This window comes from Cervus elaphus, chromosome 11, assembly GCF_910594005.1.
Source record: "Cervus elaphus chromosome 11, mCerEla1.1, whole genome shotgun sequence".
Lineage (NCBI taxonomy): Eukaryota > Metazoa > Chordata > Mammalia > Artiodactyla > Cervidae > Cervus > Cervus elaphus.
In genome coordinates, this window is record NC_057825.1 from 45,484,736 (window position 1) to 45,503,056 (window position 18,321).

The 18,321-nt window shown below is 33.6% G+C and overlaps 1 protein-coding gene and 1 pseudogene across 5 annotated transcripts in view; one reads left to right on the forward strand and one right to left on the reverse strand.

Annotated features, from left to right (window-relative positions):
• The window catches only part of USP34 (ubiquitin specific peptidase 34), a 224,651-nt gene that overhangs the window by 112,942 nt on the left and 93,388 nt on the right, over positions 1 to 18,321 (forward strand). For all 5 annotated transcript variants that reach the window (XR_006343487.1, XM_043917700.1, XM_043917703.1 and 2 more), the window contains 7 exons: positions 665 to 754; positions 3,069 to 3,164; positions 8,056 to 8,138; positions 12,116 to 12,270; positions 13,736 to 13,849; positions 15,589 to 15,688; positions 15,822 to 15,981. Coding sequence is in view for 4 of the 5 variants with exons in the window: in XM_043917700.1 (XP_043773635.1) it covers positions 665 to 754; positions 3,069 to 3,164; positions 8,056 to 8,138; positions 12,116 to 12,270; positions 13,736 to 13,849; positions 15,589 to 15,688; positions 15,822 to 15,981 (798 nt within the window). In the remaining variant the exon portion in view is untranslated. The remainder of the gene's footprint in view (positions 1 to 664; positions 755 to 3,068; positions 3,165 to 8,055; positions 8,139 to 12,115; positions 12,271 to 13,735; positions 13,850 to 15,588; positions 15,689 to 15,821; positions 15,982 to 18,321) is intronic.
• On the reverse strand, positions 10,508 to 11,140 carry LOC122702533 (annotated as a pseudogene).

Below are 18,321 nucleotides of genomic sequence, written 5' to 3' on the forward strand. Positions count from 1 at the left end.
TTTGGCTCCTTTATTCTTGAGGTTTATGGTGTGTTTCCATTATTAACATTGCTCAAAATGCAGCGATTGTCAGTTCAGATGTAGTTTATATTAAGTGAGAAATAGGGAGAAAGTGATAATTTATGTAGTTTGAAAAGTGTTCTCTACATTTATTGTTTGTGGTCCACAAACTAGCAGTTGAGTATCACTTGTGAGCTTATTAGAAATGCAATCCGGAACCTACCCCAGACCTACTGGATCAGAGTTAGCATTTTAAGACTAAACTTTGAGAAACCCTGCTCTAGATAATTGACTCAACCTGCTGCTTCTTGTTTTCCTTGATTAAATCCTGAGAAATACCTATGACTGTTAAAGAAAACTTGCATTAAAAATTTTTATATTTAAAAGCACTTCACTTTTCTTTTATACTCAAATATTCATATAGTATATTTTACTTTAAAAGTTTTGGATTGAATTTTTTAAAACTTGGATTTCTTGCCACAGTGGATAATAAGCTGAGACTTTAGAGAAAAAAACCCTAAATTAGTTTGCATAAAAGCATCTGTAAAATTCGTTAACTCTTTTTGTGTTTGATTTTAAATAACTGAATTTCTGTTAAGAGCTAGAATTACTGATTGTAGTTAAAATTATTTTATTCTATAAATATCTGTTTTTGTAATTTCAGATCAGTAGTAATTTCACTTCGTCTTCTTCCAAAACTCTTTGGTACCTTTCAGCAGTTTGGGAGCAGTTATGATACACATTGGATTACAATGTAAGTAAATAAAAGAAAATATTCATTTTTAAGACTTTTTCCAATCATAATTCTCAAACAAGGTTTTTGAGTAACTTACTAGCTATTAATTTGTACCAGGAAAATTTGAATTTTGCATAATTCAAGTGTTTTCTTAGATTTCTGAGGTGCTTTCTCTGCCACTTAGCACCATGGAGATTATATATACCCCTGTCAGTAGGAAATCTGACCTTTGTATTCATTGTAGCTTGAGAAAAATAGTGTAGCAATTAATGCTTTAATTTTCAGGTAAAGATTTTTTAGTGTGTTTGATCATGGCAAAAGACTCCTGAAGAAGATCCACATGTTAAGCGTTCTAGGATGCTTTTAATTTTTACCCATTATTGGAATTGGTTCTAGACATTACATCATGTTAGGAATAATTTTGAAACCACTGTGTTACTCTTTTACGTATATAGAGAACTTATGATTAATGTTAAACAATTCTTGCAACGATAGTATGCTGCTGATGTGATATTGATCTAATATTTAAGAAAATTCTGGAGAAAGTTCACTATCATGAGCACTTCATTAACCTCTGAGAATGTGTTACTTGCTTTATTCAAAATAGCCTTTTTGGAGAGATTTCAGAAACTTAAAATTTAGGAAAAATTAGACCTGTTGAAGGATTTATTTATGAAATCATGTAGGATGGGATTTTATCTAATTCCTTCTCAAATCTAAGATTATTTGGTAGGAATACTTTCTTTCAAAATGAGTATGATTTTAAAAATTCTTTGACATCTAAATAAAATGGGACACTCCTCTGGAGAAGGGAATGGCAATCCACTCCAGTATTCTTGCCTGGAGAATTCCATGGACAGAGAAACCTGGCGGTCTACGGTCCGTGGGGTCGCAAAGAGTCTGACACAAGTGAGTGACTAATACACACACAAATAAGGTGAAATTAGTTCTGAGTTACAGCCCTTACTGTTTATTTTTTTTTAAATAGGGGATCTATTTAACCTGAACCTCTATTACTGTTTTTTAAAAAGCATCTTAGAAAAGCTTTTTCTTTGATTAATTTTTACAGTGTGATCCTAGTGACAGTTCTATTTGTGAGTGCAAGGAGGGTCTTTGAGATGCTGGACAGAGCAGTAGGGGAAAGCATTTAGCATCCTTTAAGTACAAGAGTAGCATGAGTTTTATTTCATTTACTCTTCTCTTAGTTTTTAAATGGCCAAATTACAAAATTCAGAAGCATTAAAGTGATTCAGTTGTAGCTTACCTGGGCAAGTTGGTATTGCAGTCATTTGAGGAGGTTTATATTAAGGAGTAACAGAGGCTAACATTCTTATGGAAGTGGGAAGCTCTGAATATTCAGTTACTTATCATGTATATTGGGGCTCCCTGGTAGCTCAGATGGTAAAGAATTGCCTGGGTTGGGAAGATCCCCTGGAGAAGGGAATGGCAACCCACTCCAGTATTCTTGCCTGGAGAATTCCGTGGACAGAGGAGCCTGGTGGGGGACAGAGGAGTTCATGGGGTTGCAAAGAGTTGGACACAGCTGAGTGACTAACACTACTTACTTACTTAGCAAGTATATTGAGTTGAAAGCCTTTCAGCTGGTTCCTTGTGTACTGTGTGCTCAGTCACCATTTCTTCCTCCAGGGGATCTTCCCAACCCAGGGACTGAACTGGAGTCTCCTGTTCTTCTGCATTGACCGGTGGATTTTTAACCACTGAGCCACCTATAAAGCCCCTAGCTTGTTCCTTATTTAAAGTGGATTTTTAACCACTGAGCCACCTATAAAGCCCCTAGCTTGTTCCTTATTTAAATGTAAATAAGCTCTGTTAATTCCAATGTGAGACTGGTGTCCTTAATCTTACTAGGTGGATCACTTAAAAGAACTCTGAGCTCCTGCAGTTAATTGGCATCAATAATAGCAAAAACTTGCACTTGGTGTGAGTCTGTTATATGCAATAGCACTCAACACTTTATTTGATATGTATTATCTCTTAAACTCTTAGGGCCCCTATTTTTTTTTTTTTTTTTTAGGGCCCCTATTTTAAAATTGGAAATTATCTCTGATCATCTTAGTAAATCTTCAGGTAACCTACAAACTGACAGGCTGGCATGGACTGTATTGTACTTTTTTTTAAAATATTAACTCATGTTAGTCATTTATTTAGCATTTGACCAGACATTTTATCCCCTTCACAGAGATTGAGATTTAAATGCAATGATACTATAACTTCATAAAAATGAAGGTTCACTATAGTGTTTTTTCCTCTTCTAGAATAGATTTATCTTACCCTGTGCCTCTGAAATTATTTTTTCTTTTAATTGGTTCAGGTGGGCGGAAAAAGAACTGAACATGATGAAGCTTTTCTTTGATAATTTGGTATACTATATTCAAGCTGTAAGAGAAGGCAGACAAAAGCATGCACTGTAAGTATACTTTAACTCGGTAAGGTATGTGTAAGTGTTGATTGTCTTTCCTTTGAAAGATAAGATAATTTTTCAGTTTTCTGTTCCTTTTTTTTCATATAATAAATATAATGAAAAATTTAGTTACAAGAGGAAGTTTCTTTTTTAATTTGATGAGTTTTGTAAGATTATTTTTATAATGCTTAACCTTAGGGAAAGACAAACTATATAACTTTAGGGGTTGATTTACCTTCACTATTGAGTTCTGTTCATAAGGTGGTGTTTTCAGGAATCATATTTTTTTCAGAGGTCACCAGTATCCTTGTATTAGGGCATTGTAAACATAATATAATTTAATATTATTTAAAATAATCCAGTTGTACACGTGACTGGTGATAGAAGCAAAGTGCGATGCTGTAAAGAGCAAAATTGCATAGGAACCTGGAATGTTCATGGGGTCATAAAGAGTCGGACACGACTGAGTGACTGAACTGAACTGAATATTATTTAATGATTTCTAATAATTAATATTTAATAATATAAATGTTTATTTCTGAAAAAGTGTTTTATCATAGTTAATTTAAAACATTTTCCTTCATTATTATAGTTATATACTAGTATTAGAAAGTTTATGATGTGAAAATGGAAATTGTGATGGTATAGATGGTTAATATTTTATCATCAAAAATATTGTCTGGATGTATTGAAGTGAGTTTGTGTAAGAATTAGTAGAAGTTGGTTAGTTGTATGGCTGTGTTTAAAGTTTCTTATAAAGGGAGATTTCTGCATAGATGAAAACATGTAGAATTCAGAAAGCTTCTACTTGTGTGAGTCAGTGGAAACTGATAGTTATGGAAACCAGCTAAATGTCACTATAGCATGTCTGTAAATAAGAGAAATATATACAGTATTTATTGAGAAAACATGTACATAGAAAACTTTTTATGTAGATAACTGATCAGATTGTAGAAGTTTTCAGAAAAGCCATGGATCTTTAAGGCATGCTTGTTCACCTCCAAAAATTATATCATGTCTACCCTCTTCCTCCCACCACCCCCCATCAGTTATTTCTCCAAAATTTACTTTCCTCTTCAGTGTACTGCCATCCTCCAAGTCATCTAAAACTTGGGGCCCTTTTTGTATATGTGTGTTTCCAAACATGAATAATGGCGGATTATTCACATTTTAAGTATTAATTTCAAGGTACACAACAACTAATTTGAAGTAGGAATCCTGATTTAAAAAGTTAGAACAGGAACTTTCCTGGCAGTTCAGTGGTTAAGACTCTGCGCTTTACAAGTGGACATGCCCACAAACACTGTTCCAGTTCTTTAACCAGCCTTTGGATCAATTTTCTTCCCTCAGCCTTCTCCATAATTGTTAATTACTCATCCTTATGAATTGCAGAAGGCATTATTGATAGTGGTAGAAAAAACATGGGCCTGAGAATCACACAGATCTGGGTTTAGGTTATGAATCTATTGTTTCACCTTATTTCAGTTACTTAATGCTCTAATAAGTTCTAATTATTTAGTGTATGAGTTTTTTTTTAAGAAATAAGTTAGTAAGCTCTATCTGGCACATAGTAGGTCATCTATAAATTGTAGTTACATCACTAAAATAAACTATGTTATATAACAGGCAAGAAACTTGCCTCCTACCCTCATTTAGACTCTTCGCTGAATAAAAAATAAATTGTAGTTTATTTTGTCTAGTATTCTGGGCCCTCTAAAATCTAAACTCCACTATCCTTTCCTGTTTCATTGTTCAATGATTTTTTTTTCTTTTAGACTTTGTTCTTTATGCTTGTTAAATTATTTCTGAGATACTTCCTTAAGTTTATTCTTTTTTTGTGTCTTGGCTTACACACTTACCTCTGTAAAGGTGCATTCTCTTTAAATCTTTTAAAAATTCTAAGTATTCTTCATAGTCTGTCCTCTTTCATTTTTTCTTCTTGAAGCATAGGTAAAGATTATTGCCTTCTGAATCTGTATCTCCATACATTTTCTATAATAGCCTTAAAATCAACAAGGAGCAGGAATAAAACCATACTGACGAGCATTTTTATGAGGCAGAATTCAAATTACCTGTCAACAGAGAAACAGTTAAATTGTAAGAGAGCTCCCATCAGAACCACAGCCGGTGGGCTTGAAGAGCAGGGATACGAACTTAAGAGAGGGGCATGGCAGACTCAGATAAGTCATACTCAGAAAGAAAAAGTCCAACATTAAGTGCCAGAAAATGAACACATGTCTGACACTTGGTTATTGACAGCATTGGCAACAGTGAAGTTGCTTACTTTGTTAGTGGAGCCAGAAGTAGAGCCTCATAGCACTGATGCCTACTTTTTTTGTTTGTTGTTTTAAAGAAGCATTGCTTATGTGGTACTCTTTGGAGATGAGTATAAGTTTTACACTTTTCCTAGGGTATGTCAGAGTATCCTTCCAGTCCTCTAGTCTGCTTTGTTACTTGCCATTTTAAGAGAATAAAATCTTAGGAGAGAGAGCTGTCTGGACTAATTTGGCATAATCCGCTTGTTTCTTCAGGCTGAAAACTGAGTTGTACATTTGTTGCTCTTTGATAAAGTGTACTGATTTCATAAGTTTGTGGCACATTACTTTCCATTTGTTCAATGGAGATTATAGTAGGCAAGTTCTAAGATTTTTATGTAGGACAAAAAGATTGTTGTCGTGTTAAAGATAACATTTCATTTCATAAATAGACATAGTATATATTCCTTGAATACAGCTGCCTCTAGAGAAAACCCTGTGCCAACATTTAGGCTATAACGAGATTAATTTTTTGTAGGGTGGCAGTTTTTCACTAGAGTTTCATGCCTGTGGCGAGACTGTTTTTGTCCTATATTTTCTGTAATATTGGGAGCCATGGGCAAGCCCAGGAGAGTTTATCAGTATTGATAACACTTTTGGTTTGCATCCCAAGAGATTTCCTGGCTGGTGATTTCATCAGCCAGTGGGATCCTAACAGAGCAGGCAAGAGTCCTTTGAAATGTGGAGCCAGCGGCACTACGGTGGAAGTGGAAGAAGGAAGGACAAAGGGACTTGATCCATACCTTCTAAGGTTATATGTCCCTTTACTCTCAGGGAAAGAAGGGAAGGAAGTATTCAGAAAGTAAGGGCACTTTGTAAAGGACAAGGCATTATTCCTTTTTTATTCCCTACCCTCAGGCTCAGATAAGTGCAGTAATTTACTTAAAATCCCAGAACTGATGTATGATAGAACTTGTATTTGAACCTATACTCCAAGGTCTCTGCTACAAAATCTGCCCTTTTAGTAAAAGGATGAAAACTGTTAAGAGAAGTTCTTGAATTTCATCTGAATAGTGTTCTAGTTTGTGAGTTGCTTACAGTATTCCACCCTACCACACCCCCAGTTCCCAGCCAGCTTGGCACAAGTACTTTGAACTTCAGAAAGGACACTGCAACAGTAATGAAGCAAATATTCATCCTTTCTTTGCCAGTGTTAATATGAGACAGTAAAGAAAAATTAAGCTGTATCAAGCAAACTCAATCTTTAGGAAAGCTTAACTTTAAACTTCAGTGGCAAATCTAGTGTAATTTTTGAAACCAGCTAACTTTAGGAAGCTTTTAGAATTTTGCACCTGCTTACAGATATTTAGAAATTGAATTAAGAGACACTATCTGCAGACCGGGATATAGATCATAGCTCAGAGTGGCTGCTCTCTTTTGTTGGCATGGTAATTTGGGCAGTTCATCCCCAGCCAGCCTTTTGATTTGTAACATAAAAACTCATCATTGATTCAGTCTCGTTGATTGGGTACTCAAGTGCTTATGAGCCAGCTGTAGCTCAGATGGTAAAGCGTCTACCTGCAATGCAGGAGACCTGGGTTCGATCCCTGGCTTGGGAAGATCCCCTGGAGAAGGAAATGGCAACCCACTCCAGTACTCTTGCCTGGAAAATCCTATGGACGGAGGAACCTGGTAGGCTGCAGTCCACGGCGTTGCAAAGAGTGGGACACGATTGAGCGACTTCACTTCAAGTGCTTGTGGGAACTAGAATGTTGTGATATCACAGTCACAGTTCAGTGTGCAGTGCACAGAGCTGCTAAAGGAATCCTGAAATGCACATCTGATCATTACCCCTTTTCTTTCCCCAGCATCCTTCACCAGATAAGTGACTTTCTTATCTGTCTGTAACAGTGTCAAACTCTTCTGACATTCAGGCTGACAGCAGTTTGGCCCTTGCTTGCTTCTTCAGACACATCTCCTACCTTTTCTGTACCACAGACCAAGCTTGATTCTTAAAATGCTTTCCTTTGCAAATGCTGACAAACTGATTCCCAGAGAACCATGTGAAATTACCTACTAAGTAAATACAAGCTTTCAAAGCAACTTTTACATTATACATTGAATTTTGTACACATGAATTACAGTTACTTGGATTTGAAATAGCATTCAGAAATGCTTATTTTGTATCAGCTGTTTTCTTTATGAATTGTATTTATGGAAATGATATATCATTAACATTTCTTGTTTAAGGAATATAGTAGTATCCCTGGAGGGACAGTGACGGTGAAACATGGTATTTCTAGATGGAAATGTATTAAATATTAAAATTAATGTATGTATTGCATATTTTAAAGTAACATTTCTTCCACTGTTGTTCTTACCTACTTACCTAATTTGAAAGTTTGTTTTCTAATAATTTGTAGATTTTTATAATATTAAATAGCAATTCTTTCATGTAACATTTGGCTTTGGCCATTTTTTGTGTGTGTAGCCAAAGATATAATTTGAAATACTTGATAATTGAGTTCTTAAATGGAATTTTATTTATTTGGTACAATTTAAGATTAGGACCATTAGATCTTTAAAAATAATTAAAAAATAGGATCTCTCAGCTAATTATTTTAACGATTTTTTAAATGCAGGTATAGCCATAGTGCCGAAGTTCAGGTGCGACTTCAGTTCTTAACTTGTGTCTTTTCAACTCTGGGATCACCTGATCATTTCAGTAAGTTTTTTAATCAATATTTTAATAAGTTTTTAGATCTTCGTTGATTCTTGAAAGAGTCCAGTTAAATGTACTCATACCTTTAGATTTCTGTGGTAATCAAATTATTCTCAGTACTAAACGTCCTATCTGTATGTATGGCAATAGCAACTTGTCCCTGACATGTTCTTGTTTCAGTCTCTGAATGTGTTAGTTTCTTAATGAATGAATGACTCATTGCATGAACAAAATATTTGGGATAGGAGAACATATCATGTTAGAGTGACTGTATTTTTCTTTTTTTTAACCTCTGGTTAATAGAATATTCCTTTCACTCCAGTTGGAAACAGCCACTGTCTGTATATTATTATCAGGGCTAATCTTATCCCAGATTGGTTGACTTCATAGGTGACAGAAATTTAGAGACACGTTTAATTTAGATGAATCTCAAACTCAATTTCATTAATAATTAATCTTAAAACAGAGAGATTGGTCTGGTATATTAAGATTGTGGACCATTTCTAAATCCACATGCAAGATACCCTCACAAGAAAGGAGGAAGGTTGATTTCTTTTGGCCAGATCACCTTTCCTCTTGCTAGACTGACTTATTTTCTTTAATGCTCCACATGCCTCGTTTTCTGTATGTCTGTGTCAGCAACCTCATTTGTTAGTAGGACATTCTTTTTTTTAGCTATGGTTAATGTCAAACTGCTGGGTGAGTGTTTTGCTAGCCTGAGAGATGTCTTCATGACTCTTTAAGTCCATATCTATGCTTGAGGTATGCCATGTGTTTATTTTACAGTTTAAGTCTGTAATTTCTTTAAGTCAAGGTGTTTGTAACAAATGTCACTAACATTATGATACCAGTAGATTTCAAAATGAAGGCACCTGTTTTTGATAGGAAACCCCTGTTTCATGTTACTGGGTCATTTATTATACCCATTATGATTCAGGATATACAAGAAATAATATAAAATATTAAAAAAATCTTTATACATGGAGAAATCAAACCCAAACAAATATTTTCAGTATAAATAATTTCACATGACTATTGTTTCATGTTTGTTGAATATATATTTTCATTGGAAAAAGTTAATTATTTTTTTCAGTATTTGAATAATGAGTTATTTATTTTGCTGCTCCCGTTCCATTAAACACAGAATATGTTCTTTCTGTGTGGGCTTTCAATAGCTACTGCACATTTAGAATCCTCTTTGAACTTATCCCACATCATAATTGTACTTCTCTAACTGGCACAGTATCTTTCAAGTATAATATGGTTACTCCAAAGTTACAGATTTTTTTAAAAAGATTCTTACCTATCTGCATTTATCTCTTCTTAACTACTTACTGTGTTTAATTTATACACTAAAGGTTGTTCCTAGGTTTTTTTATGTTGGCTCTCAGGGGCACAGATTGTTAGAATGAACAAGACATGTATTAACTATCTATGATGATCTGATTGGATACATTTTGTATACATTTTTCGGATCAGTCTCTTAGACTGATACTGCTACTAGGTAAATATTTTCTGAGGTGGTTTTGGATCTCATCTGGTTTTCGAAGTAGGGGGAGGGTTGCGAGTGGTTTCTTTTTTTTTGGAAGGAATAATATTTCTTTTTATTCTTGGTTCCACATTTCAAAAATTTCATTATCTGCATTTTGAATTAAGTGAAAGAGTTGAGAAAGGTCACTTTTTTTCCTTTATATCTCAAACCAACTTTTAGTTTCAGATGCAAAACAAGAGGTATACCACATTTATTTTAACAATGTTATTTACTATTCCCTCTTTCTTAAAAGAGTTCTAGGAATCAGTGGGCGACTATGGGCTAACACCATCTTTATCAAGTATTGGCAGAGTTTGTAGAGGGGAAAGCCTTTGCTTGTTGAATGGAAAAGGTATCACAGAACTGAGTAACTGATAATATTTCGATCTTACATTTGGTTGGGACTTGATCTGCTTCTAGCCAGTTGATCTCTTGGAATATGTGGACTGTGCAATAAGTTTTTGGTTCTTACGATTTTCTTCTTGCTTCTGGATTTCACATATTCTTAATTTGTTTTACAGATTAGTCTTTTTTCTTTGGAATAAACCAGTGTGGATAAGGAAGACCAAAAGGGAATTAATAAGTGTTAAGATTGGTTAAGATTAGTTTTAAGGTTTTGGTGCCTGTTTTGAAGACATTTTCATGGAACATATTGCTCTAAAGTTAGGGTTAAAGCAAAACTTCCCATTAGGAGAATGCAGAGGATAACATTCTCTCAGGAGAAAGTAAGCATCCGAAGCTTTCCTCTCCCAGACATCTTCCCTCTGACACTGAGACTGCAGCCATCCAATCCATGGGGACAGGCAGAAAGAGACTACAAAAGTCAAATATATTTCAACAGCTAATTTTTGGCAGGTCTGGCAATGAGATCTTTCCATTCTTCTCTATTCTTTGTGATGTATGTAAGAGTGAGTAGCTGCAATAGTGATTCTGGCTGTTGTCTAAAGAAGTTCTGACACAAGGCCTCCGTGTTACATACCATGTATATCACAAGTTATAGCTGTTTTGTTGAGCACTTTCTCTTCCACAGAGGCCAGTTTGTTTCCTTTTCTGCCTGAGAGAGCCTCTAGTTTCTTTGCTACCTGCTTTGCATGGAATTAGTTGCTACTACCATAAGAATCATAATGAAAAAAGCCATTTTTGTCTTGGAGATAAACCAACAAGCTCCAATGGATTCCGCTAGCTGTGTGGTTAGAATTATCATTGATGGCTAAAAATAATAGCTCTTTATTGGAGAGGTCCAAGGGTTCAGGCAACATGGTGATCCCTGCTGGGTTGCCAGTGCACTTGATAAACTGAGTGACTTTGGGGCTAATGAAGCAGACATGGTCAGAGCAGTCATGAAACTGACTATTGGCAAAGTACTCAAAGGCAAACCCAGTAACATGGATGTTGAGCTAGCTTGGAGGATCCAGTATGAGACAAAGGACTGCCACAGAAGACTGTCCATGTAACTCAAGACTACTGGGTCCATCTTGTATCGACCAGGGCTGCTCAGAAATTCCAGAAGCTGCTTCAGACCTCACCACCCCAACCAGCCTCCAAGCAGCTCCATACTGGCCGGAAAAAGGATGGTGGTGGTGGTTACTTAAGATTCTATCATCTTCTCAGTGCCTTCTGATTCTGAGGAATAAGCCCTTGCTCTTGAATCCCTTATGATGTACTTTAGAAATCCCTGTGATGATTTTATTCTACACTTTTGGATTGTCTCACTTATCAGAGTTGTGATTGCCCTAATGCCTTTTCTTTGATTCTGAATAGTTCTGATTCCTTCTGACACACTTTAGAATTATCTAATACTTGGGTCAAAGTATTAATACCATACAGATTTTGTCTGATTACAGTGGCTTCTTAGCTAATTGTTTCCTGTGATGTGTTGCTGTTCTGTTTTAGGTAGTCAGTTCCTTTTTGTTTTATTAATCATAAGGTTAATTGTTTCCTGTGATGTGTTGCTGTTCTGTTTTAGGTAGTCAGTTCCTTTTTGTTTTATTAATCATAAGGATCCCTTTTTCATAATTTACAAAAATGATGCTTATTGGCATTTATTGTTTATCTCCTATTTGCATAGAATTAGCTTTGAATATGGTATCCACTGTATTCTTTACCCTTAAACCTTAGAACTGACTTAACTTTTTTGGGATTACTTCTTTTTAATCATGTTTGCTATAATACAATGATTGTTCATGTCTTAAAGAAAAGGACTTTCCAGAACAAATGTCTCTTCTAGGATACTATTCTATATAAGTCTTGTTTTTAAAGATAGTTTATCTGTGGAGTATATTTAACTACTTTTGAAAGCATAAATTATATAAAGTCTCTTATGAAATAATTTTTATAAAATGCTATGAAATATCTCTAATTTTTCTGTATATATTGGTGCTTCTAAGTATATTTAATTAGGATGAAAGTGTTGTATGTACCAGGATTTAAAATATGTAATTTTATCTAGGGTTAAGTTTGGAGCAAGTTGATATTTTATGGCATTGTTTAGTAGAAGATTCTGAGTGCTACGATGATGCACTCCATTGGTTTTTAAATCAAGTTCGAAGTAAAGATCAACATGCTATGGGAATGGAAACCTACAAACATCTTTTCCTGGAGAAGGTAATTTTGTTTCTTGACTATATGTATTATTTTTCTATATTTCCTTTTTCTCTCTTGAAATGTAAACTGTAATGTTCATTTCTTTCCTCTTTTAAAATATTTTAATTTTTAGAAAAAGTTTGTTAATATTTAATTATTTTAGTTGGGTCTTCACTGCTGCCTGGGGCTTTCTCTTGTGATGAGCGGGGGTTACTCTGCAGGTCCAGTGCCAGGGCTTCTCACTGCAGGGGCTTCTCTTGGTGCAAAGCATGTGTAGCCATGTGGGCTCAGTTGCCTCGCGGCATGTGGAATCTTCCTAAGTCAGGGATTGAACCTGTTGCATTGCAAGGCAGATTCTTAGCCACTGGACCACGAGAGAAGCCCTGGAATACTTTTTAAAAACGATGAATATACTGCTTCTCTGCAGTCCTTGTATAATTTTTGCCACTTAGATGTTGCTTTAGTTTTGTGCTCTACAGTGTTAATATATCTAAATGAATACTTAGTTTAGATTTACAAAAAGGTTATGTTCCTTAGCTAAAGTACTTAAACTAACAGTAAGTAGAATAACTTGGTGAACAGTAATAAGAGGTGTGTGTGGGGATTTGTTATGTATTTTTTAAAATCATTAGTAACAACACTGGGTTTCAATTTTTGAGGGGTGGTGCCACACCTACTAGTGTGAGAGCCCTATTCTGCAATTTTTAATTAAATGGTATGGTTTTAGCCAGTCTTCTGGCAGATATAAGCTAATGTTCAGATTTGTCGATTTCTGGGGGTGGGGGGGTGGGGGGGGTGGGGAGAGCATTTGTAGGAAGGGCTGTCATGATATTAAAGACACACATCTATCCAGTTTTTATATTTATTTATAAGATGCTGCATTTCACACATCTATCCAGTTTTTATATTTATTTATAAGATGTCGCATTTGGTTCAGTAGATAATTTTCCATTTAAATTTTAAAACTTTGATAATAAACCAATACACTTTATTTTTTATATGCTGATTTTTGAGATTATAAAGGCTCTAGAAAGTCTCTGTGGTAGCCTTGAGTTCATACGAATGAGTTTTGGTGATAGAAACTAACTCACTTAATAGATTTAAGATAAAGCTACAAACAAGTCTTCAGTTATCTTAATTTCAAACTCTGACTTATACAAAAACTGTATTTATCTATATGTTGTAAGTGTGTCTGGTGTAAGTATATAATAACTAATAAAATTTTAAAATTTCCTCTGGTTTGGGTCTATAATACATCTCAAAAATTGAAGCACGTATCAGACAGGTTTCAACTTTGTGATTAAAATTTTTTATGAAATTATTTTGTTATCACTAAAAATCTCAGTTATTACATTTTCCTCTTCAGTGTTTTCAGTAAAACAAGGTTTGTTAACTTAAATTGTGTTACGTTAAATCTAATAAAATGAAATCTGCTAAATAAATTATTACACCTAAACTACCGTGACAACTTTTTTTTTTTTTAAAGATGCCGCAGCTAAAACCTGAAACAATTAGCATGACTGGCTTAAATCTGTTTCAGCATCTGTGTAACTTAGCTCGACTTGCTACCAGTGCCTATGATGGTGGTTCAAACTCTGAGGTATGAATTGAGATTTGTCCTTTTATTGGGTCAGCTTGTGGAATTTCTTTGTTGTTCCTCAAATTAGATTACTACCAAGCATTGAATTTACTGACTCAGCAGACTTTTATTCTGAAGTCTTAAGAAGCTTTATCTTTTGGGTTTTAAAAGTTCTATAAAGCAAATATGGTAATTTTTATTACTGAAAATAATCTTTGTTGTGCATAATGGAAACGTGATACACACTTCAAACTGTGAAACAAATAAGTCACAAAGATGTAACGTCCACTTAGGGAATATAATCAATAATTTTGTAACAACTTCATATGGTGCTGGATGGTAATTGATCTTATTTACAGTAATCATTTAATCATGTATAAAAACATTGCATCACTGTGCTATATACCTGAAACTAATAAGACTATTGTGTGTTAATATAACTGAAGTAACATAATTTACTGTATGTTCCTTGGTTAATAAAGGATTTTGCTGAGTAGAAGTTTGATTTATCTAAAATCTGTTTTTCAGGCCATTTTTGTGGCCAAACTTTTAGTTGCTCTTGGGCAACTTCAGAGTTCCTGTCAGTAACTTCTCTTCTGGAGTGGAATATGCCTAAATCATTACTGACCATAAGGCGTGATGATCAGATCATTAGCTGAAGACTGTCACAGAGTGCTAGTCTTATTTCTGGCTCTTATTTGGCTAGGTTGGATGACTGCAAGTTTTTGTTGAATGCGTTATTTTCCTAGACTCACCTAACATAGACTGTTGTTTGAAAGTCTTGCATATTGGACTTTTCAGTTTATTAATGATGGCTCTGATTCATGCCATCTGCACTCCACCTTTATTTTTCATTAATTTTCTTTAGAGATTGAGTTGTGTTATAGAGAGAAAAGTAAACTGTTGTAAAGTTTGTGGTAAAGGTAACTGTAATTGTATTTAGAGCAAGCAGTTGTATATTGCTTTCATAGTATCTTCCTACTTCTTTCCTTGTTTGAGTAGTATTTCGTTTACTTATTTTTGTTTTTAATGTTTTGGTTCAAGCTCTTACTTTGATAGCACTATGAAAAGTTTCAATTTGGTGATTTCAGACAGTTGGACAGATCTGATTTACCTAAAAGGTCACACTCTAATTTTGAGATAATACTGCTTTTTAAGTAGATGACATGATCACTAAAGCTATTCTGTCACTTATCAGGTGATTATCTTTTCTTCACCCTAGTTACAGTTTTTGAGAACTTCCACTGTTTACTTTTTCTGTAATTTTCACTGAAAACATTTTTTTTCATCTCATAGTTTAAGTCATAAATTATCAGTTTCAGTTAGTGAATCTTTTAAATTTTTTGTGAATACCTGAAATCAATGACTTTCAGAATAAGTTGGATGAAAGCATTAACATATTATGCTAATAATTATATCAGTTGTTATTCCTTTGTAGCATGTTTTGAGGACTTGACTTTTTCTCACTGTGTAGTCATAACTTTTGAGTTAAATGTTACACACATACATAGCTGATTTGTAAGTAGGTATTTTTATAACTAGTACAGGTATATTTCAGAAATTGAAGAAATTTCCAAGGTTTTTATCATTATTATTTAATATTAGTTAATAATACTAAGTAATTAGGAATTGCCTTTTAAATACTTTATAAAGTATTAAAACTCTTTGATATTGAGTGCCTTTTAAATTTGTAACTTTGGTCTTTAATTAAACATTGTTTGACAGTTAACATTTATAGATGGCATATTTTTGTTTCTTAGCTTTGTGGTATGGACCAATTTTGGGGCATTGCTTTAAGAGCACAATCTGGTGATGTCAGTCGAGCAGCTATCCAGTATATTAACTCCTATTATATTAATGGTGAGTGATTTGAAATACTGTCTGATAGGTAATTTTTATGTAAGTATTTTTCTTAGCTATAATTAATTTACTTTAACACAGCTAAATAAGAATATAAGGTTGATAATACATATCTAAACATCTGATTTTTTAGGTAAAACGGGTTTGGAGAAGGAGCAAGAATTTATTAGTAAGTGTATGGAGAGTCTTATGATAGCTTCTAGCAGTCTTGAACAGGAATCACACTCAAGTCTCACTGTTATAGAAAGAGGACTCCTTATGCTGAAGACACATCTGGAAGCATTTAGGAGAAGGTAATTTTTTTAAACCACATTATTAGAATGAATTTTAGGCTTTTTAAAAAAATTGCTGATATGTCCGAAAGTATTCTTAAAACTAAAGGTTTTCTTGGGGGCAGCTAGAAAACATAACTTACCAAAAGTGAAGAGTTGGTAATGGAAGTAATTTTTATTCATGATATGTACCATATCATCGTGGAATCAGCAATATAGGTTCCTGGTAAATACTGCAGAGCTGTAAATATCATGACTCTGAGAAGATGTGCATGAATAAAAATCTCTAGACGGAATTCCATCTCTAAGAAAGTATTACTATGATTGAAATGGCAGAACACCACTACCAAAAAAGTTTTCACTAAAACTCTCACCAAGAACATCAGATAATCTCTCATAGTTGAATCAAGTTGAGTCATTTGTTTCATTTGCTGTTTTTTTTTCTTCCTGGACTAGGAGACAGTATTTTAATTTTGAATTTCCATTTACCATGGAAACATGATCAAAAAATTCTGTGTTAATGAATATCTATATAATTAATTTAGACATACCCTGTGTAATACAGAAATAAAGCAAATTAACATTTATGAATATATCGACTGAATTAAAAGGTGAGTAGATAGTTTTAATTAAGAAATTCTGTTTGTTAAAAATCATGAGTAAATGTAAAAGTACAAAGAACTGTTGAACAAAATTGTTAAAACTTATTTCAACTTCCGAGCTCAGTTTGATAATGAAAACCTATACCATTTATATATATTGACCTTTGTTTAAAATGTCAGAAAATACTGAATAAAGATTTTCTACACATTCCTTATAAATAACATGGCTCTGTGATTTAAAACATTTAGGCTTTGCAAAATTCCTTATTTTGATTACAGTTGTAAATTGTGGAAATTCTACTTAAATAATTCCTTGTGTTTTTAAAGAATGTGTAAGGGAACTCTTGAGTCTTTTTCAACAGAAACTTCACACTACCTCATAATTTTTATCACTTTAAAAGCTAAAAATAAAAAGTAAATGTGGTATGTCTTATTCAAATTAATAAAAAATTAATACATACTCATTATAAAATTCAGATATTACACTAAGATAATACTAAAGAAAATCAAGAGTCTCTATAGTCTACCTTTTCCTCTCAGATATTTATTGTTAATGATAACAGTAGATGGTTTTCTAAAATTTTCTCTGTGCTGCAGGGTCTACAAACAGCAAACCAAAACAGTCCTGTTGGTTCGGGCCCTTATACAGCGTTAACCCATGTTTTTAAAATAGGCGCTTATTTAAAAGTCTTTTCAAACAAATTTTTCCTAGGATTCCAGTGGTGCGTTTTATAAGTTTAATGAATTTTAGTTCAGAAGTTCCTGCTCAGGTGTACAAACTTTTTCAAACTCAAGAAAATTGTTTATAATATCCTTAATAGAAACCTTTGTATTTGTGTATGTTTTCCTCTAAATGTTAATGTTGGTGCTAAATAATTTATATAAATACTTTTTGGATGGCAAGTAAAGAATCTAGGAAACAATTGAATATTCAAAAACTGAGAGCTAGTTTAAAAAAAAATTATATAGGAATTTTCAAGCAAATCCTTGTGTAGTATCATATAGTTTCAGGTGCTTAATGTGCTTAGTGCTAATCCTAATAAAAATTGCCTAACATTTATAAAATGAAAACATAAAGTAATTATTGTGTTTATTCCTTATCTTAAAAGAGTAAATAAAAATGTCATTTTCAAAGATTGCTGTTTCTAATTTAAATTTGCCTAAACATTTATAAAATGAAAATATAAAGTAATTATTGCACTTATGTATTCCTTATATTAAAAGAGTAAATAAAAATGTCTTTTTCAAAGGATTTTCTTTTTAAAAAGAGATAAGGTTATAATCTTAACAGTGGTTCTCAACCAGAAATGATTTTGTTTCCCAGAGAACATTAGGTAATTCCTGGAGACATTTTTGGTTATAACAGCTTAAGGGAGAAGGCAATGTTACTGGCATATAGTAGCTAGAAGACTGCCAGATATCGGTAGTGCACCAGATAACCCCCTCATTACTTAAGAATTATCAGGCTCCAAAAGATAGATTACGCTTTTGCTCATAGAAGGTGGATATTGGATCACATCTTGGAAATCAAGTACATTTATTTGCTTATTTGCCCTTTTATTCCAGAATTGCTGATTAGTTTAACATTGATTTTTTTTTTTTTCCTTAAGTAAATTGAGGTACCCTGGATCCTGTCTTCAACTGAAAATCAGTTAGAAAATTAATATTTAGTGTCTTGCTTAATTCCCTGTCTCCTCTGACATATTAATCTTTATTATTCATTTTATGATTTTAGCAGTCATGGAATCGGCTTTCTAAA